The sequence below is a fragment of the Chiloscyllium plagiosum genome, unplaced genomic scaffold (genome assembly GCF_037043375.1).
Source record: "Chiloscyllium plagiosum isolate Xiang-an unplaced genomic scaffold, Cpla_swu_hap1 HiC_scaffold_39, whole genome shotgun sequence".
Classification (NCBI taxonomy): Eukaryota; Metazoa; Chordata; class Chondrichthyes; order Orectolobiformes; family Hemiscylliidae; genus Chiloscyllium; species Chiloscyllium plagiosum.
Genome location: NW_028270177.1, coordinates 683,035 through 708,691, shown reverse-complemented (window position 1 = coordinate 708,691; position 25,657 = coordinate 683,035). Strand labels below are relative to the sequence as shown.

At 41.0% G+C, this 25,657-nt stretch overlaps 1 protein-coding gene across 3 annotated transcripts in view; it reads right to left on the bottom strand.

Annotated features, from left to right (window-relative positions):
- Nucleotides 1-1,914: 1,914 nt before the first annotated feature.
- The window catches only part of sppl2a (signal peptide peptidase like 2A), a 39,633-nt gene continuing 15,890 nt past the window's right edge, over nucleotides 1,915-25,657 (bottom strand). Inside the window, exons 6-16 of one of the 3 annotated variants that reach the window (XM_087981321.1) lie at nucleotides 25,323-25,477; nucleotides 23,506-23,602; nucleotides 22,887-22,988; nucleotides 18,407-18,488; nucleotides 17,844-17,918; nucleotides 15,773-15,832; nucleotides 13,212-13,311; nucleotides 10,266-10,343; nucleotides 6,593-6,753; nucleotides 4,220-4,266; nucleotides 1,915-2,720 (exon numbers count right to left, since the gene is read on the bottom strand). In XM_087981321.1, coding sequence (XP_087837447.1) covers nucleotide 2,720; nucleotides 4,220-4,266; nucleotides 6,593-6,753; nucleotides 10,266-10,343; nucleotides 13,212-13,311; nucleotides 15,773-15,832; nucleotides 17,844-17,918; nucleotides 18,407-18,488; nucleotides 22,887-22,988; nucleotides 23,506-23,602; nucleotides 25,323-25,477 — 958 coding nt within the window. In that variant the 3' untranslated portion in view covers nucleotides 1,915-2,719. The remainder of the gene's footprint in view (nucleotides 2,721-4,219; nucleotides 4,267-6,592; nucleotides 6,754-10,265; nucleotides 10,344-13,211; nucleotides 13,312-15,772; nucleotides 15,833-17,843; nucleotides 17,919-18,406; nucleotides 18,489-22,886; nucleotides 22,989-23,505; nucleotides 23,603-25,322; nucleotides 25,478-25,657) is intronic. The other 2 variants (XM_087981320.1, XM_087981319.1) reach the window with 2 other exon arrangements.

Genomic DNA, 25,657 nt, shown 5'->3' with positions numbered 1-25,657 from the left:
CTTCCAAACAGCACTAAGCTGATATCTTGTTGGGCTGGTAGTCAAAATGTCTATCAGCAAATCCTAAGTTCCAAAAACCAAGGTTCGAATCTTAATGCTATCAGAGACCTCTGCTGGATAAAAACTAAGTACACATCTATTTTAACAGTAAAACAAATTACTTCCCACATAGATGACCCTGCATAAACAGGACAGCAAGCTCCATAATTTAGATGAAAACAAACAGTTAACTAAGGATAGGAGTTTTATTTGTAATCATAACCTAGAACCTATAGTTAGCCACTTCCAATTGTCTTCATTGGAAATGCACCAGATTGACTGGCTTGATCTACTGTAGTTTCTAAGTTTAGGTGGCAGCCTCAATATGGAGACAAGCACTCATATACAAAAAGCCATCTTAGCTCATTCATCCAAAAAGAAAAATTAATCAAAAAAAGGTTTATTTACTGTGGTCCAAAGACACTCCACGTTTATCTTTCTTTCATGCTATCCTTCTCAATACACATCCAACAATTAACTTTTCCACTAGTTTTGTTTTTTTCTCCTAGCCAGTGTTCCAGATTCCTATTAATACATTCATTGAATATAGTGGAGATCTTTATTATATTCCATTTAAATCTAATTCAGACAAAGCAGCTAGATTTCCGCACACAATTCTATTTTCCATTAAGATCAAATCAGTCTGCAGCAAAATCTAGCTACTTGTTGCTGTGGTTCTGTTCGCCGAGCTGGAAGTTTTTGTTGCAAATGTTTCGTCCCCTGGCTAGGCGACATCATCAGTGCTTGGGAGCCTCCTGCGAAGCGCTTCTTTGATGTTTCCTCCGGTGTTTATAGTGGTCTGTCCCTGCCGCTTCCGGTTGTCAGTTTCAGCTGTCCGCTGTAGTGGTTGGTATATTGGATCCAGGTCGATGTGTTTGTTGATGGAGTTTGTGGATGAATGCCATGCCTCTAGCAATTCCCTGGCTGTTCTCTGTCTGGCTTGCCCTATGATAGTAGTGTTGTCCCAGTCGAATTCATGTTGCTTGTTGTCTGCGTGTTTGGCTACTAAGGATAGCTGGTCGTGTCGTTTCGTGGCTAGTTGACATCAACCAGCCACGAAACGACACGACCAGCTATCCTTAGTAGCCACACACGCAGACAATAAGCAACATGAATTCGACTGGGACAACACTACTATCATAGGGCAAGCCAGACAGAGAACAGCCAGGGAATTCCTAGAGGCATGGCATTCATCCACAAACTCCATCAACAAACACATCGACCTGGACCCAATATACCGACCACTACAGCGGACAGCTGAAACTGACAACCGGAAGCGGCAGGGACAGACCACTATAAACACCGGAGGAAACATCAAAGAAGCGCTTCGCAGGAGGCTCCCAAGCACTGATGATGTCGCCTAGACAGGGGACGAAACATTTGCAACAAAAACTTCCAGCTCGGCGAACAGAACCACAGCAACGAGCACCCGAGCTACAAATCTTCGCACAAACTTTGAACTAGCTACTTGTGCCGTAATTAAGTTGTGAATACCTTTAATTAAAAGCAAATTCTTAGTTGAGATTTCAGGATAAGCTTCACAGTGGATTTTGTTAAAACATTTGGAAAATTGCCAATGATAATGGTTTGAATAGCTGAATGATCAGAAAATACTAATGTTCGTGGATCAGAGCAAGATCTGAACGAAACTTCAGCTAACAGGTTTTCTCCAAGATGCTCACTGCTCATTCCCCTTTACGAGAGGTGCTCTGTTCATAAATGTAGAGGTGCATTATGTAAAAGTAGAAAATGAGACTGCAATTTCTGTTGTCAACCAAGTCAACAGCCAATACTTTAGAAAATCTTAGAGACATCCAATCATTGATTTAGAAACAAAATAGGACAAAACACGCAAGACAGATTCATCAGAACAGATTTGTTTCTAAATTATTTAATAACAAATAATTTTTTGGCAGTTACATGTTTTTCCACTCCCTGTGCAGGACCTCCCAGTTAAGGATTACAATTCCTTTATAAACATTAACACACCCTGTTCCACAGAATGCATTTCAATATTCAAAATTGGCTATAAATCAATCAGATATTACACAGCATCACATCAATGGGATCACCCTGCAAGACAAATTTGTTTTCAAAATATTCTTTGATCAAACTTGTCTGGCAGAAGAGACTTGGTCAAAATTGAACAATTGCTGCAACCACAAAGGTGCAGAATATTGAGAAAATATAAATGGTGTTAAAATAAACTGTCACTTTAAGGGAAAATTTGCAGTCTCGTGATACTTTCCCTGACCATCTTCACAGGGGGGTGATGATACGCAAGGCACTTGATCTTTCTGAGGGACATGCCACCATCAACAACCAAAAAGATGCGACCAAGTATTGTATTCATCCTCCATGATTTAGAAATTATGAAGTACATCTAGTAAAGTTACCAAAGTAGTAAAAAGTACATGATCAATTCAAAGCTTCAATTAAAAGAAAATCTTTGGTAAATTAGTAATTACAAAAAAAAGTGTTCAAGTGTAAAAGGTTGTGCTTATCAGGGAAATTGTCAGGATGCACTATTGTCCATCAGTCAGACACTGGTATTAGAATATTTTTCTAAAGAAAACTAGAATACAAGAAAGCAACTGTCATTTCTTTGAGCAATATTCAGACACTGGCGCAGAGAGAGTCTCAACTGCCTCCTCAGCCGTTGTACCAACTTGGTTCATCATCTGAGGGGAGACATGAAAGAACAGCAGCATTCAGCTTATCTTGCAAAAACATTTACAAAAATAATACTTTTGCCTTTCAAACTCTTATACAACTTACCTGAAGACCAAACAAAGAACAAACTTTAGAAAAACTGTTCACAGTAAGTTTGGAGCAAGATGGAAACAGGTACTTTTGAGTTTGATTTAGAAATAGTTCCTGAGAAATAAACCCTTACAATCATATTTTTGCAAATACTTCAGAACAAGATTCCAGAGACTCTTTAGTTTAAAAAAAGATGTTTGTAGCAAGGGTAGAGGATGCAGCACCCCACTCATAAATAACTTCCTTGGCTTGTTCTACTTTGATAAAGTAAATGCCACAGTACAGTCATTGGTTTTTTCTGATATTTACCAAAGGGATTTTAATGAGAGAATGTCAAAACTCAGTTCAACTCTGAATACCAAAAGCCATTTTTATATAAACCAGAATTTGCAATTCAAACAAACCATGTAGCTCAATATCTGAAATATTACTGGATTAAATCAGCAAACACTAAAATAGATGGACATGAGATGAACATGGCTTGGATTCTATAGAGAACTTCAGTCTTGATTCAAATCAAGATTGGAGTAGGATAGATTTTGAAAAAGTGTACTAAGTTGTGGTCATTGAGAGAATATATCAGATTAGTGAGCTCCAACTCTACCACAGGAAGTTATGAATGTGTGTGGACTGACACCATGAACAAAGCCAATTGGCTTCGCCTGTTGTGTTGCAGAGGAAACTTGATCTTGCGCCTGCTTACACACAATGCCCATTCAGGCCAGAGACATCATCCCGCTCCCAGAGCAAAGCAGCACAAACAAAGGCATCGCTTGGGTAGAATTTAGGCCCCCAATACTCTTAACTGAAGAAAAGAGACACATGCCTACCATGATATCCAATTAAAATTATGGGTCTTCTTCCGGATTGCTGGATTTGTGATGCAAATTGATGCCAACAGCATGGGTTTAATTCCCACACCAGTTCAGGTTACCATGAAGTTCTTAACTTCTCTCCTTGCCGGAGGCAACAACACTAGTCATCTCACCGAGAGCAGCCCTATGATCTGGTAAGACTTTGGTGACTTTACCTTTAAAACTGCCAAATTTTCTCTCAAAGCAAGTATCACCAAGTTTACTTTTTCCTGGAGTAACTGGATTCATTACAAGTTACAAAGGTTTAAAGTTTTCATTTGGTAAGTTGTTTTAATTAGTCAGAATGAATATCTGAATCTAGTTTACGCAAATGGTACCAATTCAAGTTGCACAGATGATCAGAGATGGAATCACAATTATCCAAGTCCAAATAAACAGAAAAGGGTTGGTACGCAGAGTGTAAATTTATTAGTCAAAATTGAAGTGCAGATAATGACCCTTCAACAAAGAGAAATAAAAAGAATATTTAGAAGAGAATTGAGAGAATCCAGTCATAAGCGCCAAGTTGATGAAGCAGATAGCTTAATTACTGTAAACATTACCAGTATATCACACCTTGTAATAAAGCTTCGTTGGTGACGTCCAAAACCTAGAGAGATTAGGTGCAAATTATTTTTCAACAGCGACCCCATTCAAACAGGCACCACTTCCTGACCATGATGCCATCCAAATATCCAGAACTCTCAACCATTCATCAAATATTCTACCCAGAATGCCAGTATATTTTGTATGCAGCTGAGTCCTTTCTATCATACTGCTTGAAACTGGGAGACTTCGGACTGAATAACAGGCTGAGCAATTATACATGTAAAAATGAATAGTACCAATAAAAGAGTAGCAGCCCATTCTATCACAGAATATCAATAACCTTCCTTACGTTGGTAATGAGATTGAAACCAAATGACCTAGGGTTTCAGACCTACTTGAAAGTAGCCAATGAGTGATAAATTGAAGGACTGTGCCGAGTTAATTTTTCATCCTATCAATCAAATCTGGATTTTAAGATGATCTTTTTGTCTCTTTGATTAGCTGTGGATAAAATTTGTTGTACATCGTCAATCGCCCTCAAGGTGGTAACATTAAGCCTTCTTAGTCAGCTTTGTGCAGGGCAGTTCATGTCTTACTAACTTGATTGAATTTTGAGGAGATGACTAAAGTGATTGATGACGGCAGAGCAGTGATGTTGTTCACATGAATTTTAGTAAGGCTTTTGACATGGTTCCTCATGGTAGGCTCATCTACAAGAGCAAGATGCATGGGATCCACAGTGACTTGGCCATATGGATTCAGAATTGGCTTGCTCATATAAGACAAGGTAGCAGTGTAGTGTGTTTTTTCGGCTGGAGGTCTGTGACTAGTGGTGTTCCACAGGGATCCATACAGGGACCTCTGCTGTTTGCGATACATATAACTGACTTGAATGAAAATGTAGATGGATGGGTTAGTAAGTTTGCAGACCATAGAGATCAATGGAGTTGTGGATAGTGTAGAAGGTTGTCAATGGATACGGTGGGATATAGATCAGTTGCAGACATGGGTGGAGGAATGGCAGATGAAGTTTAATCTGGGTATGTGTATGTTGCTGCACTTTGGGAAATCAAATGTTAAGGAAAAGAATACAGTTAATGGTGAGACCCTGAACAGCATTGATGTACAGAGGGATACTGGGGTTCAAGTCCACAGCTCCCTCAAAGGTGACCATGCAAGTAGATAGGATGAAGGCGGCGTATAGCATGCTTGCCTTTATTAGTTGGGGAATTGAGTACAAGAGTCAGGACGTCACGTTGCAGCTTTATAAGACTTTGGCTTCTGCCACTTTGGAGTACTGCATTCAATTCTGGTTGCCACATTACAGGAAGGACGTGGAGGCTTCCGAAAGGGTGCAGAAGAGGTTTACCAGGATACTGCTTGGATTAGAGGGTAAAAGCTGTAAGGAGAGGCTAGAAAAACTCGGTTTGTTTTCTCTGGAGTGGCGGAGGCTGAGGCTGAGGGGAAAACTTGATAGAAGTCTATAAAAGTGAGATGCAAAGATAGGGTTGAAAGTCAGAATCTTTTTCCCCCAGGATTGAAATGTCTAATAGTAGGGGACATGCATTTAAGGCGAGAGGCGCAATGGTAGGAGTTTAGAATGTATTGCCTTTTCCACCACCACTGGCAGACACAATAGGGGTGTTTAAGAGACTTTTAGATAAGCACAGGAAAGAAGAGATATGGACCAATGGCAAGGAGGAGGGATTACTTTAATTTGGCGTCATGTTTGGCTTAATATTGTGGGCCAAAGGGCCCATTTCTGAGCTGTACATTTTTAATTTCTCCAATCACCAGCTGTATTCCTGATAGATTTTGCTCAACATTCTCAGAAGACAGATAAACGTCAACCACACTGCTGCAAGCCTGGAGTCACACGTAGGTCAGGCCAGGAAAGGCCTGTAAATTTGTTTTAAAAAAAAAGACTTGGGAAACCAAATGGATTTTGAGTATAAAAATCAACATTAGTCTCCTGACCATCACAGCTAAAATTTATTGACTGAATTTGAGTTCCAGCTGCCAAAGTGGGATTTAGCACACCAGCCCGGCCCTCTGAATTACCAATCTAAAGGCACCACTTTCCACCTTGGAGCAATGTGTCTCCTCATATAATGCATCTAGCAGCACCCTTCCAAAACATGCATTCAAATATTGGCCTCTTGTTTCAGAGGGATGACGGTGGAAAACCAATTCCCAGAAGAGTGGGAGACTTTCTACCAGCTTCTTCATTGGGGGGGAATGAAGTGCAAAACAAAAACAAAACAATTTAGAAAAAGTGAAACACAAGGAGGACCCATTAGCGCACACAGACAGGTGTTTCCATAATTAGGTTTAATTATATTCTATACAAAAATGTATAGAAAGAGGAGTTAAGGAATTCTGCTAACCTCATAATCACTTCCAGCCCAAAATATTTTCACTTCCTTTCGAATCCAGGCAGTCACTGCACACGTGAGAAGGGTACAAGGCACCAAGTACAACAAGGCTGGCTGTGCCATCTTCGTTACAATCAGAACAATAAACGTCAAAACCATGCCAACTGCATAAGCTATAAAATGAAACAACAATATTAAACATTGCCTCGCACTTCAATAACCTATCAAAAAATTAGAGATTGGTCAAATCTATTTTAAGCGAACCTAGGTTTCTCAACAACGTGAAAGGATGGAGAGTGAGATCCTGCAGTTAGCAAATTACCAAGCTGGGTGACAATCAGGAAATCTCACTCCTTTCTTTTTAAAAAATCAGTTTCCAAAATAGAAAAGAGGATCCACCTTTCAAGTTGTTGACATCTATATGGCAGGAATAAACATGGCACATTTTAGCAATGTTCGTTTCCTTACACGAAGAGACTGTCTTGCATCAGGATTCACAGTGGCAAGAAACCAAAGGGAATACCAATTTAAACAGCAAGAGAAATGATTGGTTAGACCATACTGGCATAAAGATGCAACACAAACTTAACAGGCATTGTGGAATCGCCAAATAAACTTAGACAATGTGGAGAGAATCTAATTGGTCTCTGAGTATTCCCACGGGGATGCAGAAGGAGTGGCTGCCTTCATAACCGTTCCAGACACAACCCTGACTGAAAAAGAAACCTTTCCTCATGCCCCTATAATCCTTTCGCTAGTCATCTTAAATTTGTGCCTCCTGGTAACTGACCTGCCCACTGAAGAAACTGGTCATTTGTGACCACTCTACCCCATCCCCAGGTTGTCAATTAATGGTTCCTGTCCCACCTCCATACCAACCAACCAGCACCCTCTTCTCTTGATTTTTATAGATGGATACTTCCCAAATTTGATTTCTTGCATGTCAGTCTTGAGCATAAAGTAAAAGCCATGACTTAATATCATTGATACATTTTTCTTTCCGTAGTTTTGGTCCCCACACAAATACCCTTCCAATGTTTTAGAGACGGTGGAAGACAGAGGCGGATGGTGAAGGGTTGTTTTTCAGACTGAAGGCCTGTGACCAGAGGAGTGCCACAAGGATTGGTGCTGGGTCATCTACTTTTTGTCATTTATATAAATGATTTGGATGGGAGCATAAGAGGTATAGTTAGTAAGTTTGCAGATGATATCAAAATTGGAGATGTAGTGGACAGCAAAGAAGCTTACCTCCGATTACAATGGGATCTTGATCAGATGGGCCAACGGGCTAAGGAGTGGCAGATGGAGTTTAATTTAGAAAAATGCAAGGTACTGTATTTTGGAAAGTCAAATCAGAGCAGGACTTATATACTTAATAGTAAGGTCCTGGAGTGTGGTGCTGAACAAAGAGACCTTGGAGTTACAGGTTCATAGTTCCTTGAAAAGTAGAGGTGCAGGTGGGTAGGATAGTGAAGGTAGTGTTTGGTATGCTTTCCTTTATTGGTCAGAGCACTGTGTATAGGAATTGGGAGGTCATGTTGCAGCTGTACAGAACATTGGTTAGGCCATTTTTGGAATACTGCGTACAATTCTGGCCTCCTTCCTATCGGAAAGATGTTGTTAAACTTGAAAGGGTTCAGAAAAGATTTACAAAGACAGTGCCAGGATTGGAGGATTTGAGCTATCAGGAGAGGGTGAATAGGCTGGGGCTGTTTTCCCTGGAGCGTCGGAGGCTGAGGAGTGACCTTAGAGATTTATAAAATCATGAGGGGCATGGATAAGGTAAATAGACAAGCTTTTGTCCCTGGTGTGGAGTCCAGAATAGAGGGCATATGTTTAGTGTGATAGGGGAAAAGAGACTTGAGGGGCAATGTTTTCACACAGAGGGTGGTACGTGTATGGAATGAGCTGCCAGAGGAAGTGGTTGAGGCTGGTACAATTACAGCATTTAAAAGACATCTGGATGGGTATATGAAGAGGAAGGGTTTAGAGGAATATAGGCCAAGTGGTAGCAAATGGGACTAGATTAGGTTAGGATATCTGGTCAGCACAGACAAGTTGGACTTAAGGGTCTGTTTCTGTGCTGTACATCGCTAGGACTTTAAATGACAAAATAATTTTAGTCAATTGGTAGCATAGGGAACCCAAAGTGCCAGGGATGATTAGGGTTGAAGCCCAGGATACGCAAAACTAAGAGCATTTGAGATCTTATCTTTTGGCTAAGCAGTTAGAAATAGCAGGAACTGCAGGCAAGATGCCATGGCAAAACATTCCACTTCAAATTTCATCAGCAATGGCAGATCAGTTCACCTTTCATTTTATTGCAGTAAGAAATAATTTGAAATTAGGCAAATACATCATTAAGATACCACAAGATCACATGCAACAGTTTGGCCTATCGAGCTAGTTTTGCATGCAAAAATATTACGTTTTGTTCAAATTTCTTATTCTTGTAAACTTCAATGAGTACAGGCCCAATTTGAATCTCTTCTTCATTTCTGGAAATAACCACGTGAGCCTTCCCTGAAAAGCTGATGCAAGTACCTCTGTCAAGTGAGGAGGCCAAAACTGTGCAATGTACTCTAGCTGAGAATATGATAAGTGAGTGGGGCTTTTTTTTTGGGGGGGGAGGGAGGAGATAGGTCAGAGAGGAAGGTGGAAAGGAATATGGACAGGTAGGACAGGTCAGGAGGGCGGTGAGTTGGAAGGTTGGATCTGGGATGAGGTGGCGGGGGGGGGGGGGGGGGGAAATGAGAAAACTGGTGAAATCCACATTGATGCCCTGGGGTTGCAGGGTCCCGAGGCAGAAGATGAGGCACTCTTCCTCCAGGCATCAGGTGGTGAGGGAGTAGCGATGGAGGAGGTCCAGGACCTGCATGTCTGTGGTGGAGTTGGATGGGGAGTTGAAGTGTTCAGCCATGGGGCGGTGGGTTGGTTGGTGCAGGTGTCCCGGAGATGTTGTCTGAAGCGCTGTGTAAATAGGCATCCTGTCTCCCCCAATGTACAGGAGACCGTTTCGGGAGCAATGGATAGAGGACAGTATCGAGGTATGTGGAGAGGAGTTAGGTGGGGCAAGAGCAGGCCGAGACGATGGATCGGCTAGGGCAGTCAGGCTTGTGGATCTTGGGTAGGAGGTAGAACCGTGCGGTGCAGCGTTCCCAAACTAAGAGGTTGGAAGCTGTGGGTTAAAGCCCTTTTTATAGCCTTAGTTACAGAATTTCAGTACATTGATCCTAATATAGTTCATGTGAAGGCTATCTCAATGGCAGAACACATTGCTCTAGTACTGATGCCAGTGAATCATGGATTGAAACCTAGTTCTCCTCCACAACCTTTGAACCTTACATCAAATGTTGTATCTCCAATGGCAATTTCCTCATGGTTCAAGTAGTAACCCAGATATTACCACCTTTGTGATTCAGCCGCATATGCAGAACTAGCAAAACAATTTGAGGGGCATAACTGGATTTTTTTTTTCCCCAGTCTCTCGTACCAACCATCCTAGATTCAGTTTAGTTTAGGCTAAAATAAAAGATTTCCCCACTTTTTTCTCCCCCTCAAAAGAATACAGTTCTCACCATGATTCAGATGTGACTGTCAGAAAATGACAGTAAATTAATGTTCCACTTTGTATGTAGTTAATGTAAACTATTTTCTTATTCACAATTTGTTTAGAGTATTTTACCTGTAGTGCACAAAATAAAATAGATGTTGGAGGTGTTAATCTGCAAATCAAATCTTCGACAATAAGCAACCAATAATCCTGTAAAAAGATCAGAGTAACATCAATACTGGAGCAAATATTACAAGTCGCATTAGAGCAGTCATACAAAATTTACAGCTCAAATTATCATGGCTTAAAATTGTAAATTCTTCTACAAAGTCAGAGAGCAGACTGCAAAAATGTGTAAGGCAAAAGTGAGGACTGCAGATGCTGGAAACCAGAGTGGTGCTGGAAACCAGAGTGGTGCTGGAAAAGCACAGCAGGTCAGGCAGCATCCAAGGAGCAGGAAAATCGACGTTTTGGGCAAAAGCCCTTCATCAGGAATAGAAGCAGGAAGCCTCCAGGATGGAGAGATAAATGGGGGGATGGGTGGGACTGGGGAGAAGGTAGCAAAGAGTACAACAGGTGAATGGGGGTGGGGATGGAGGTGATAGGTCAGAGGGTAAGGTGGAGCGGATAGGTGGGAAGGGAGATAGGCAGGTAGGACAGGTCACGAGGACTGGAAGGTTGGAACTAGGGTAAGGGGCAGTGGAAATGAGGAAACTGGTGAAGTCCACAATTATGCACTGGGGTGAAGTGTTCTGAGGCGGAAGAGGAGGCATTCTTCCTCCAGGCGTCGGGTGGTGAGGGAGCGGCGGTGAAGGCAGCCCAGGACCTGCATGCCCTTGGCAGAATGGGAGGGGGGAGTTGTAATGTTGGGCAACGGGGTTGATTGGTGCGGATGTCCCGGAGATGTTCCCTGAAGCGCTCTGCTAGGTGTCCAGTCTCCCCAATGTAGAGGAGACCGCATTGGGAGCAACGGATGCAATAAATGACATTGGTGGATGTGCAGGTGAAACTTTGATGGATGTAGAAGGCTCCTTTGGGGCCTTGGATGGTGGTGAGGGAGGTGGTGTGGGCGCAGGTTTTGCGATTCCTGCGGTGGCAGGGGAGGGTGCCAGGACTGACAGCTCAGTGTTTAAATTTAACCCACGCTGAGCACAATCCCTTCAATTGTGATGCTTATTTTGCTGCATTCCAAACTTTTAGCTTTTTCAGAATTTGCAGCGCATTGTACATGGTTGGAAATGTGACTCCATAACACGGACCAACTCTCCGCACGACCACACCCTCAGCAGTCCTCTGTCTTCTTATATTGAACAGTGGCAAAGAATCAAGCGTAAAAACCAGGAATCACAGCTTGAGAATACAAAGTGTAAACCATTTAGGATCGAAATGAGGAAAAATTTCTTCAAGGGTCTGGTGATCCTGTGGAATTCTCTTCTTTCTCAGAAAACAGTTTCAGCCAAAATATTGAATATTTTCAAGGTGTTACATGTGGTTCTTAGGGCAAAGGGGTCAAAGGGAATGGGGAGAAAGCAGGAAGCATACAGATCTGCATGATCAGCTTGACCATATTGAAATAGCACAAAATCAAGATTAATGGAATGTTATCCTTTGTCAGTAATCAACATAAAAGGGTGTTCCATTTTAGTTATTTCGGGCATTAGTGAATCCACATCAGATAAAGGGAAGCAGGGATGGCTTAGTGTTTATTAAATTGATAGCTGGAATGAGTGGGTTGTCTTATATAGATTGGCCACGCTGGGTTTGTTTCCACTGGGGTGACTTGATTTAAATGTTTACGATTCTGTATGGTCTTGACAAAGTTTGACATGAAAAGGATGTTTCCTCTTGTGGGACAGGACCAGAATTAGGGGAAGTTTTAAAATCAGGAGTCACCCTTTCAGGCCAGAAATGAGGGAAACCTTTTGAGGGTTATGCGACTTCGGAACTCTGCCTCAGAAGGCAGAGGTGAACAGATTCTAGTTAGCCAAGAGGCGAAGGTTACTGGGAGTAGATGGGAATGCAGGTCAGCCACAAATTTATTGAACAGTCAAGCAGACTCAGTAGTCTACCTCTGCTCCTATCTCATATGTATGTTGCTAAATTCCTAATGGATTGAATCAATCATTACTCCCCATTTGTCAGAAAAGCTTTCAACCTGCTATCACCCCAATCCCTACACTGTGGTGCACAGTCACCTCACCTTCAAGAGCTTCTGAAATTCACCAAGCATTTCAGTTCGCCATTCCTTCTTCCCCTGAGGAATATCCATATTCATCCCAACTACTTAAACCACTGATATTTCCCCTTTAAAAACAGGCATTGCATAAATAAGGAGAAAGTGAGGACTGCAGATGCTGGAGATCAGGAAGCTCGATTCCTGAAGAAGGGCTCATGCCCGAAACGTCGATTCTCCTGCTCCTTGGATGTTGCCTGACCTGCTGCACTTTTCCAGCATTGCATAAATAAACCTTGTTGAAAAAGTTAAATATACCACAAAACACATGAATTCATAATTTCTATCTTGAGTGTTAATACTGAAGTGTAATCAATAGATCGATTTACAAGATGGCATTTCAAACCTTGCAACTTTTCAATATAAAGCAAGCAGAACGTGGTTACAGTGGGCTGGGCGGGGATAAGCCAGAGGGAAGAAAAAAAAAATCACCACATGGGGATATGTGGGGCAAAAAGCTCTAACATTTTTGAAAAGTCAGCCTTGCCACCAACTTGGGCATGACACATTTAGCTCATCTTCATATATTAGCAATGTGTCTCAAAAAAGAAACACTTATGAGTTTTGTTTTAGTAAGTTTGCCGCTAGTTTATATGAGTCATTTATTTAGTTAATCAGTCCATTTTTAATACACAGATAACATACAATGACTTTGAAATATACATCTTAGCCTGGTCAGACAACTAAAAATAAATTTAAAACACTGATAGCTAGAAAATTTCCATGTACATAAGCATAAATAATATGGAATTCTGTGATTTGTAACGGCAAGTTATAGGTTTTCAAGTTATCCCAGTTATCAAGTCATTCCAGGGATGAAGAAATGCAGAAACATTTTTACTCACCTGGAACAATAATATCCCCAAATCCCAGGATAGAAAATGGTGTTCCACACAAGGTTGCTACAGACGGCATCAGTCTTGGTACCCTGATAACCACAGGCAACTACAAGAAACATAACTGTGGTTAATACATTACAGGTATTCATTACTACTCTAAGTACAGCAGGGAGAGAGTGAAGTATTAATTTGACAGTTTCGAAAATAAAGAAAACTCCATTTATTATGTTTAAAATATGTAATATATACACAGTGATATGAAATTCACAAGCAGGAAGCTGCCGACACATGCACCCCAATATGGAAAGTCAGGAGGCATGGGATAGAGGGAAATTTGGCCAATTGGATAGAAAACTGGCTAACCGGTCGAAGTCAGAGAGTGGTGGTAGATGGTAAATATTCAGCCTGGAGCCCAGTTACAAGTGGAGTTCCGCAGGGATCAGTTCTGGGTCCACTGCTGTTCGTAATTTTTATTAATGACTTGGATGAGGGAGTCGAAGGGTGGGTCAGTAAATTTGCAGATGATACGAAGATTGGTGGAGTTGTGGATAGTGAGGAGGGCTCTTGTCAGCTGCAAAGGGACTTGGATATGATGCAGAGCTGGGCTGAGGAGTAGCAGATGGAGTTCAACCTTGCCAAGTGTGAGGTTGTCCATTTTGGAAAGACAAATAAGAATGCGGAATACAGGGTTAACGGTAGGGTTCTTAGTCAGGTGGAGGAACAGAGGGATCTTGGGGTCTATGTTCATAGTTCTTTGAAAGTTGCCACTCAGGTGGATGGAGCTTGTAAGAAGGCCTATGGTGTATTAGCGTTCATTAGCAGAGGGATTGAATTCAAGAGTCGTGAAGTGATGTTACAGCTGTACAGGACTTTGGTTAGGCCACATTTGGAGTGCTGTGTGCAGTTCTGGTCGCCTCACTTTAGGAAAGATGTGGAAGCTTTGGAGAGGGTGCAGAGAAGATTTACAGGATGTTGCCTGGAATGGAGAATAGGTCATACGAGGATAAGTTGAGAGTGCTAGGCCTTTTCTCATTGGAACGGCGAAGGATGAGGGGTAACTTGATAGAGGTTCATAAGATGATCAGAGGAATAGGTAGAGTAGACAGTCAGAAACTTTTTCCCCGGGTGCAACAGAGTGTTACAAGGGGACATAAATTTAAGGTGAAGGGTGGAAAGTATAGGGGAGATGTCAGGGGTGGGTTCTTTACCCAGAGAGTGGTGGGGGCATGGAATGCGCTGCCTGTGGGAGTGGTAGAGTCAGAATCTTTGGTGACCTTTAAGCGGCAATTGGATAGGTACATGGATAGGTGCTTAAGCTAGGACAATGTTCGGCACAAAATCGTGGGCCGAAGGGCCTGTTCTGTGCTGTATTGTTCGATGTTCTATGGCTTATCATGAACCCGGGTACAGTTCGTAACCAACATCAGAACTGCAGCAGTTCAATCACTGCATGACATGAGACATAACAGATAGACAAAGGTTAGATTGTGAACAAATAAATGCAAAACTGGACATCATGAGGTGCTACATGCCCTCAAGCAACCCATCTCCTGATTCCCCAAAGCCTATCCACCACCTACAAAGCACAAGTCAGGAATGTCTTGGAATATTTCCCACTTGCCTGGATGAGTGCAGCTTGACACCATCCAGGAAAAAGTAACCCACATGGTTTGGCACCACACCCACCACTTTCAATATTCTGTCTAACCATCACTATTCTCTCCACCACTGATACATGGTGGCAACAGTATATACCATGTATAAGATGCATTGCAGGAACTTAGCCAAGTGTCTTTGACAGCAGCTTCCAAACCCACATCAACCAACAGTGAGACATACAAAAACAGCAGAAACATGGAAACTCTGCCACCTGCTGGTTTCCCTCTAAACCACTCACCATCCTGACATCGAAGGATTGATGACATTGTTCCATGTTGCTGGATAAAAATCCTGGAGCTCCATCCCTAAAGACGTTGTGGATGCCCTACACTGTGGGGATTGCAGTGGTTAAACGTAGCACACACCACCACCGTTGCAAGGACCATTAGGAATGGAAAAAAAAGTGCTGCCTAGCCAGTGATCACCATTCCGCAAATGAATGAAAGAAAAATCACTGAGGGATGCATCACACTGCTCCCTTTAGCTGCTGACCTGGGGATCTTTAAATTCAGAGCTGAGAGCAATATTCATTTCTTTCACCCTCCCCTCAGGCAGAACCTCAAGCTAGTACAGAATCACACAGGTATCTTGCAGTTTTCATTTGATCAATAACATCTTCTAGTTGGGAGGTAAAATCTGGAAATGGTTATAAATGAAAGCCAAAACGAAAAGCAGCAATTAATTCTGCCCAATATAACAATGTCAACTTTAATGCATACAAATACAGTTCTTACTTTTTCATTGTGAGCTACTGGTTCAACAGTCAGTCCCATTAGGTAGTTTCCAGTCCTCTAGAATCAAACCCAATATTTATTACATTAGAGAATCTGAAACCCTAGCACTCCTGCAGCTTGTTAGTAAAGCAGCGACTTTAACCCATGGCCTTAAGCTTTTAGTTTCAATTTCACCTTTTCACCAGTGGTCGATCCGGATCCAGCAGCTACCTCGACCATAATGCTCTCATGATTCTGAAAGGAAGTAAATAATTCCACTTAAACCACGTCAACCAAAGAGTCGTACTTATTTATCAGCTTGCTCATTTCTACGGAACAGCACACAAGCAGGTGATTCTTTTTCTAGCCCCCGACATAATTCTTAGCCAACCAGTTGAAAAATATTTCATCTTGCTGAAGAAACAAATGTATGTGTGGTCAACTTCATCTGAGATCACCTGAGTGTCCAAACTGTGCTGATTTTCTGTCTCTATGCATTGGGTGCATATTACCAAGTAATTTGCAACTAAGGTGTTAGCTGAAATGTCAGAAAATTCAATTTAATTAAATCGGCATTTACAACCTCTTCAACATAACATAACAGGCATTGCAGTTTCACTAATAATCTATTTGAAATTCAATTGTTAGAAGATACACAGAAAGCAGTCTAAAGTAATTTGCCTTTAGTTCTTCCATTTCCTATAAGCACTGTTGACCAAATAATGCAAAATAATAAAATCTACAGAAAATTGAGAAAGCTACTCAAAAACAAAAACTTTGATTGTACCATAAATTATCAATTCAGATCTGAATATTTCATGAAGTGGTACAGTTTGAGAGGAGGAACAAGAGAAGAAATGAGGAATGGCACCAAAAAACTAAACTGTACAATTTTAAAAGGGAAAGAGATCAGCAAGTGTCTTTCCAGAACAAGTCACCAAGGTTGAAAAAGCATAAAAAAGCTTCTGGATTTGAAAATAAAAAGTACAAAAGCAAGTTATGCTCAACCTTTACAAAATAGTTTCTAACTGAGTGTTGGGAGGAATGGTGGTGCACAGCACCAGAAACCCGGGGCTTAATTCCACCCTTGGACGACTGTGTGTGAAACTTGCACATTTTCCCTGTGTCTGTGGGGTGTTCTCTGTGTGCTCCAGTTTCCTCCCACAGTGCAAAAGATGTGCAGGTTAGCTAGATTAGCAATGGGAAATGGGGTGTGGGTTTGGGCAGGATGCTCTTTGGAGGGTCAGTAAATTTAATGGACCAAATGGCCTCTTTCCACACTAGCAATTTTGTGACTCCATTGTATTCAGTTTCAAAACCTGGAACGATTTGAGGCCATGAAAAGCGTGCAGAAAAGATGTGCAGGAATCGTTCCAGGAATGAGGGACACTGTGGATTGAGTGGAGGCACTGGACTGTTCTCAACAGAGAGAATGGTTAAAAGTCATGAAAAACATCCAACAGTAAGTTTGAACAGATTGTTTCTATCAGGGTGTCAGTATCCAGAAAATACATTGATTTATCACGATTGGCAACAGAACCAGAAGTGACACAAGGATTGTGTTTGCCTGATGCAACTTGCTGAGATCTGGATTGCATCCCCGAAACGAAGAAGATGATAGATTCAGCAGTAGATTTCAAAAGTGAATTAAATAAAAACTTGAAAGGATGAAATTAGAAAACAAATGGAGGGGAATTCACAAGCATTGGGATTAACTGAACTGCTCTAACAGGCACTTTGTACCATACTGTTTGTTGTTTGTTTACTGTCCATGGTCTATCCTTTCGTGGAATGTTGGGCACTGCTGGCAGGGCCTAATTGCCCTTTAATTGAGTGGCTTGCCCAGCCATTTTATAGGCAAGTTCAAAGTCAACCACATTACTCTGGGTCTGTAGCCAGGGATGGTAGATTTCCTTCTCTAAAAGGCAAACCAAACTGGCTTTTAGCGATAATCAATAATACTGAGACAAATTCCAATTCTTTTCAACTAAATTTACTTTCTCCCAGCTCACTGTCGGGGCATTGAACCACTGTCCCCAGAATGAGCTTGAATCTCTGGAATACAAGACCAGTTATATTACCACTTCACCGCTGTCTCAGCCTAAGGAGGAGAAAAAGTAATGAAACACTTTGGTATTAAACACCAGAAAAAGTCACGCAAGAACCCAAATTAATTTCAATTAAAGGTTAGGTGAACAAATACTCCACAATAGAAATGTGAAACTTTCAGACATGAATGACAGTGCATTGTAGAGAATAAGCTTACCTTCGTAAAATATGGAGTTATGAAAACAAAGAACACATCATAGATCAGGAGGAGCACCAGCAAAATGACACAAGACTGTAAATACAAGGGAAGAATATTGACATCTATTACCTTTTCAAGGAATGATATAAATTGAATTTACATTTTGTGTTGGGTAATGGAAAACACAGTTGTAAATTAAAATATTACCCTTGAGAGCTTGGTGACACTAAGTCTTGAGGCCTGTTTATTTACACCCATTTTTAAATTGGATTTTAGTTAAGAGATTGGGGTGATATTTTAGTGCCTTAAAAACAATGTACAGTCACCCAACCATAAGAGTCAAGAGACACAAAAATCCAGAAAAGGAGTCAGTCACTGTTTCTACAAGATTATTTGAAACTGAATTTAGGGACATCGTCTTTGCTCTGAAGTTTAAGTAATCACAATTTTAGGCTGAAGTTACCTCTTGTTTTGTACAAGTGGACATTTACGCAGCATACAGTCTATAGTTAGTCTTTCTGGAGACTTTTTAATTCTATTTCATAGGAAAACAATATTTATCCTATGACATCACAGCATACCTTAAAATGAGGCATTTTCAGGGTCTTCATGAAGTTAAGGCAAAAGGCAACTCCTAAAAAGTCATGTAGAGTCCAAATCCATCTAAAATACAAACACCAGCGAACTTACTCATGGTTGTACATTTAACACAAGAGCACACTAACAATGCAGTAAGGTTCCTCAAGAGACACAGGACTTTTGGAAAAAGTAAAGAGCTCCCACTTCAGACTGCCACAGTTTTCCAGGAGATGCTATGAATCTTTAATTTTCAAATAGTCAAAAGGTTGAGGATTACAATTCTGGAGCAACAACTGTTGAGCTGTTCAATTAAAAGCTCAGAATTTTGTAGGAAGTTTGAAAAAACAGTTCTTGTGGTATACAGGAGCAATAAAATTTTAAAAAAAGTTGATTTGATCAAAGCAAAGTCTCTGCCGCTGGCCAGAGCCCACACTAAAGCCCTGACAAGCTGCAAGTTTGCTTTGTGGTTTCTCCAATGAAAGCAGTAAGTGACAATTTCAGCTGCACAATTACACAATACAAAACTAGTCAGTCATTCAGCCCAAATGGCTATTGCAGGTAATTAAGCTCCACGGGAATGTCTCCCTACCTTTATCTCAATTATCCTCCTAATTCTTTCACTTATTTATCCAACTTCCTCTTAATAGTATTGCTACTATTCACTTCAATGACTTGTTATGGTAGTAAGCCCACATTCTAAACATTCCCCTGAAACCCAAATGGATTTAGATATCTCATCAACCTGTTCAGAAATGTTGGTGCAGCTGGGACTGAACCTGGTCTCTTGTTTCAGAGATAGCGACGCTGCAACCATGCTGACAGTGGCTGACACCTCTTATCTTAAATCAAGCAACCCTTCAACATATTTTCTCAACTTATTCAGAGTTGCTGTTACACAACTTTGGTGCAAACGGAACTTGAACCCAGACCACCCAGCTCAGAGTTATGGATACTACCTATGACAAGAGCTCTGCCACTGTTTTGAATAAAGGAAACTAAATGCTTTGTTCCATCTCTCTTCTTGAATAGTTAATGCCAATAGATGAAAAATACTTTGGTATCCTTGAGGATTAAAAAAAGTAGTTTAAAAAAAAAAAAAAGTAATATTAGCAAATTTGCTGAAGATACAAAGCTGGATGGCAGGGTGATACGTGAGGAGGATGTTAGGCGATTACAGGGTGACCTGGACAGGCTAGGTGAGTGGACGGATGCATTGCAGATGCAGTTTAATGTGGATAAATGCATGGCTATCCACTTTGGTGACAAGAACAGGAAGGCAGATTACTACCTAAATGGAATCAATTTAGGTAAAGGGGCAGTACAAAGAGATCTGGGTGTTCTTGTACACCAGTCAATGAAAGCAAGCATGCAGGTACAACAGGCAGTGAAGAAAGCTAATAGCATGCTGGCCTTCATAACAAGAGGAATTCAGTATAGAAGCAAAGAGGTTCTTCTGCAGCTGTACAGGGCCCTGGTGAGACTACACCTGGAGTACTGTGTGCAGTTTTGGTCTCCAAATTTGAGGAAAGACATTCTGTCTATTGAGGGAGTGCAGAGTAGGTTCACGAGATCAATTCCCGGAATGGCGGGACTATCTTACATTTAAAGATTGGAACAACTGGACTTGTATACCCTTGAGTTTAGAAGGCTGAGAGGGGATCTGATTGAGACATACAAGATTATTAAAGAATTGGACTCTCTGGAGGCAGGAAGCATGTTTCCGCTGATGGGAGAGTGCCGAACCAGAGAACATAGTTTAAAAATATGGGGTAGGCCATTTAGAACAGAGTTGAGGAGAAACTTCTTCACCCAGAGAGTAGTGGGTGTATGGAATGCTCTGCCCTAGAAGGCAGTGGAGTCCAAGTCTCTGGATACTTTCAAGAAAGAGTTGGATAGAGTTCTTAAGGATAGTGGAATCAAGGGTTATGGGGATAAGGCAGGAACAGGATACTGATCGAGGACGGTCAGCCATGATCATAATGAATGGTGGTGCTGGCCTGAAGGGCAGAATGGCTTACTCCTGCACCTATTGTCTATTATTAAGAAAGTTTCATTCTTAAACTTGAGACTGCAGTGAAAGACAGAAATCAGGTTGACTGGACAAATATCATAAACACATTGGTCAATAGGTTTAACTTGAATAGCCACTCCACCTTTTAATAAAAACCTCACTGATAGGGCGTGGGTATCACTGGCCTGGCCAGGGTTTTGCAACTTTTTCATACAGAGGATGGTGAGTGTATGGAATGAGCTGCCAGAGGAAGTGGTGGAGGCTGATACAATTACAGCATTTAAAAGGCATCTGGATGGGTACGTGATTACAAAGGGTTTAGAGAGATATGAGCCAAGTGTTGGCAAATGGGGCTAGATTTATTGAGGATATCTGGTCAGCATGGACAGGTTGGACCCAAGGGTCTGTTTCTGTGCTGTACATTAGGCCTCTAATTCCAGATTCTCTACTGAATTCTAATTCCAACATCTGCCATAGGAGGATTAGGATCCAGTTCCTCAGAACATTAGCTGAGTTTCTGGCTTAATAGTCTACTGATAATACCATTAGGCCATTACCTCCCCAGCTACCTTCCCCCTACACGGTGCAGCAGTAAACATCACAGTCTCATCTGAATCAAATCTCAAGCAGCAACACTACAGAATGTAGATAACCCTCTTTAGTTAAACAGAGTGATCTGGATCACTGAGAGGCAGTGTCTAAGCTGTAAAACAGGCAGATCAAGCTGACTTTTCACATTGTGCTCTTCAAACCAGCAAGATAAGCACAGACACAGGATTACTAACAGTTCTTAGAAAAATCCATTATAAACAGATGGTAAATCCAAAATAAAACAAATGAACTGCGGATGCTGAAAATCAGAAACAAAAACAAATTGCTGGAGAAACTGAGCACATCAGGCAGCATCTGTGGAGAGAAAGCAAAGTTAATGTTGAGTCCAGTGACCTTTCTTCACAACTGAGTTTCTCCAGCAATTTCCATTTTTGTGATGGAAATTCCATCAACATAAACCACAGTACACAGATTCAACCTTTTCCGTGTAGAATTCATCCTAAAGAGGCATATGAACTATTTTGCATCCTCTCCCACTGTACAGTTTCATATTGTACTTGGGCTCAGATCAGAGTTTAACAAAGTTGCAGCCAGATATAGAGAGGGGTGAGTGAGTGGGCAAAAACCTGACAGATTCAGGCTGGTGTGGTAAAATGTGAAGTTTTTCATTTTGACAGGAATAATTAAAATAATTATTTAAACAGAGAACAACTACAAAATTCTGAGGTGCAATGGGATTTAGGTGTTTGAATGCTTGAGTCACAAAACTTTTAAGTAGGCACAGCACAAAATGAAGGTAGGTAATGAAATGCTATGCTTCATTACAAGAGAAACTGAACACAGGAAGGATGTTATTAAGCTGGAGAGAGTTCAGAGGAGATTTACCAGGATCAAATCTTCCAAACCCAGCAAAGAAAGGCTGAATAGGCTGGGTCTTTGTTCACTGGAGCATCAGAAGTTGTGAGGTGACCATTAGAAATTTATAAAATAATGAGGGGTATAGATAGGGTTAACGATTGTTGTCTTTTCCCTAGGATGAGGCTAGGGGGCACAATTTTAAAGGTGAGAGGAGAGAGTTTTAAAAAAGACACCAGGTGGAAATTTGTTTTTATACAGAGGATGATTCACATGTGGAATGAACTTCCTGAGGAAGTGGTGGAGGTGAGTACAGTTACAATGTTTAAAATAATATATGAATAGGAAATATTTGGAGAGATATGGACCAGGAGCAGGGAGGTGGGACTAGTTTAGTTTGGGATATGTTCGACATGGACTGGTTGGACCAAAGGGTCTGTTTCTGTGTTCAATGACTCTACATTTGTATAAAAGGAAGGATATTACACTTATCATAACAGGGCTTGTTAAGACTACATCTCCAGTATGGTGTGCAGTTTTGGGCCCTTTTTAAAGAAAGACATAAATGCATTGGAGGGGGTTCTGAGGTGGTTTACTAAAGTGATACCAGGAAAGAGCTATTTGGCTCACAAGGCAAGGGTGGACATTCCAGGCTTGACTGCATGTGTATGCAATCTTCATTGTAATCTAAAAGATCCTGATAGTCTTGACAAGGTGGATGTCGATAGGATGTTTACTCTTGTGCAGTTGAATCCATAACTAGATGGTAGTTTTTAAATTTTGTGTTTGCCTTTTTACCACAGACATTAGGAGTTTCTTCCTTCCCAAGGATTATGCAACTTTGAAATTCTATGCTACAGAAGATGGTGTAGAAGGGACAGTGAACACTTTTAAGGACAGGCGTAGATAGATTCTTGTTAGGCCAGGAGAATGATAGGCTATCAGAAATAGAAGGAAATTGGAATCCAAGACACAAACAGATCAGCCACAATCTTATTGAATGACAAAGCAGGCTCAAAGTGACAAATGGCTGACCTGCTCCTCACCTGGGTGTTCGTACCTACCTGTCTGCATTCCGAAACGCCACCCAAATTGAAGCCATTGTTACACAGAACAAAGCAAGCATCACCAAACGAACTTCAATTCTTCTCTGAATATAGGGCACCCTGTAATGTGAAAAACATTGACATGTTTAGATGTACTTGTACAGGATAAAAGCTTAAAAGTTAAATTTGTGCTGTGCTGGAAAGTTTCTTCAAGCACAAAGTTTGGCCCAAACCATTCTGCTTTTTTTGTTTGCAAACTCATTATAACAAGAGGGTGACCATTGCACGTGCAGCATCAATTTAAATAATAACAGCCTGCAAGCATGCCACATAATTTCCTCACTACCTACACACCGTTTACTGTCTACATTACTTTATCAACCCTAGGATTTTTCAAAGAGGCCTTATTCTTAAACTTCGATGTACAATACAAGTCAGGAATCCAGTTATTAGGCTTATTGGTCACTAAATATCAGAACGACACTGGTCAATAAATTTAACTTTAACAACCTCAGCACAGGAATAGGCAGCGTATAACCAAATAGGCAAGAGGGCATTATGGAGAATAGAAACAAAAGGCCAAATTAAGAAAGATCAGATAAAGCAACTTCTAAACAAAGGACAAGTCTGAGCTTACTTGCACTTCCAGTAAGGGATTCTTTTCATTAGTGCAGCCAAACAATTATAGACACTAACTGCTGCAGCCAAAGCAAAGATGCCAATAACCATGTACACTAGAGGAAAAAAAAGACAAATCATACTAAAGTTTCCACATGCACATGACATATCCATTCAGTATTTTGTTAACAATTTTTAATCTGTGCTCAAGACACCACTATGTTGGAATTAATAAATACTGTGCCAATTTTTCCACCAATCAGGTTATCCAGCAGACATCACTAGTGGTCTGGAAAAGGGAAGGGCCTCCAAATGGTGATTGTGAACAGCAGCTGGGATTTTTAAAAGCAAAAGTGACATCAGAAAGAAAGGGCAAGGAACACAAGTTAACACACTTCACCCCATGCAGCCTTGCGGTGACATTTGCAACTCCAACTGTTATGACACATATTTAGAGAAGAATTGTGGGGAGTTGTACTTTGGCAGATACAGGAACTGTCTAACTCATTTATAACAGAACCTTACAGCCAGCAGATTAAAGTAGTTTTTATTTCAGTAAGTAGTAATACATCAACTATGCCTCAGTCCAGTACTGCAATATGTTCACATAGAATAGTTTTGAAGTTGAATTTGGCAGTCATCCTAATTTCCTTTAGGAAGAGTGTGTTAATACAGTATAGCATCAACCCAATCAACCCGTAGCTGCAAGATAGCAACCTTTCCACACTTAATCACCAGAATTATATGAATTTAAAGCTAATTTACAAAACAAATTACAGCTCCTCATCCAAATCCAAAAGGACTCAAGAGCTGAAAGAGATCCAACAGTAAATTGAATGAAATCGTAAAAACAGGAGGTATAGTTAGTAAGTCTGCAGATGACACCACAATTGAAGGTGCAGTGGACAGCAAAGAAGGTTACCTCAGTACAATGTGATCTTGATCAAATGGGCCAGGGGCTGAGAAGTGGCATGTGGAGTTTAATTTAGATAAATGTGAGATGTTGCATTTTAGGAAAGCTAACCTGAGCAGGACTTATACACTTAATGGTAAGGCAGAAGTGGGTACTGAAGATGCTGGAGTACCCACTTCAAGGAACAGATTTTCCTGCTCCTTGGATGCTGCCCTGACCTGCTGTGCTGTTCCAGCACCACTCTAACCTTGACTTAATGGTAAGGTCCTAGAGGTGTTGCTGAACAGAGAGACCTGGAGTGCAGTTCATAGTTCCTTGAAACTGGAATTGCAGGCAGATAGCAGAGGCTCAATAGGCTAGGGCTGTTTTCCCTGGAGCATCAGAGGCTGAAGGGTGACCTTATAGATGTTTAAAGATTATGAGGGCATGGAAAGGGCAAATAGACAAGGTCTTTTCCCTGGGTGTGTGGATTGGGGGGATCCCAGAACTAGAGGGTGAGGTGAAAAATTTACAAGGGATCTAAGGGGCAATCTTTCCACACAGAGGGTGGTGCGTGTATGGAATGAGCTGCCAGAGGAAGTGGCGGAGGCTGGTATAACATTTAAAAGGGATAGGAAGGGTTTAGAAGGGCTAGGTGCTGGCAAATGGGGCTAGATTTATTTAGGATATCTGGTAAGCATCGATGAGTTGGACCAAAGTGTGCGTTTCCATGCTGTATGACTCTAACTATTTGGGAGTTGTTTGAAATTAAACTGAATTGGTTCACTACAATCCCAACTTTTCCCCAAACTAAACTGTCGAAGGAATTCATTAACACTTTTAAAAATCACATTTCAGCACTGAAAATTCAGACAAACAAAAATTCACTAAACTTGACTGAACTGGGTTTTCTTCTCCAAATAGAAATACTGACATGTACTCACCGAGCCACTTGTAAAAAAAGTACAACAGAACAATCATCACAGAACAGATGACAACAAAAACTACAACAGTTAGTGGAGTCAGCATCGCAGATGAATCCTTGGTCTTGTCCTCACTATTTGTCTGTCGTCTGGAGTCAGACAGTATCGAATGTCCGCTTCATCCCAAAAGGAAATGACATGGTAAACGTTAGGGGTTTATAAAACTGAATCCTGCACTGATAAAGTATAATGACAAAATAATTATCAAGCAATGACAAGAGCTTCTCCTAATTTGCAACAAATAAAAATCAGATCTTATTAATACAAAATAAACAGAAAATGATGAAACTCAACAG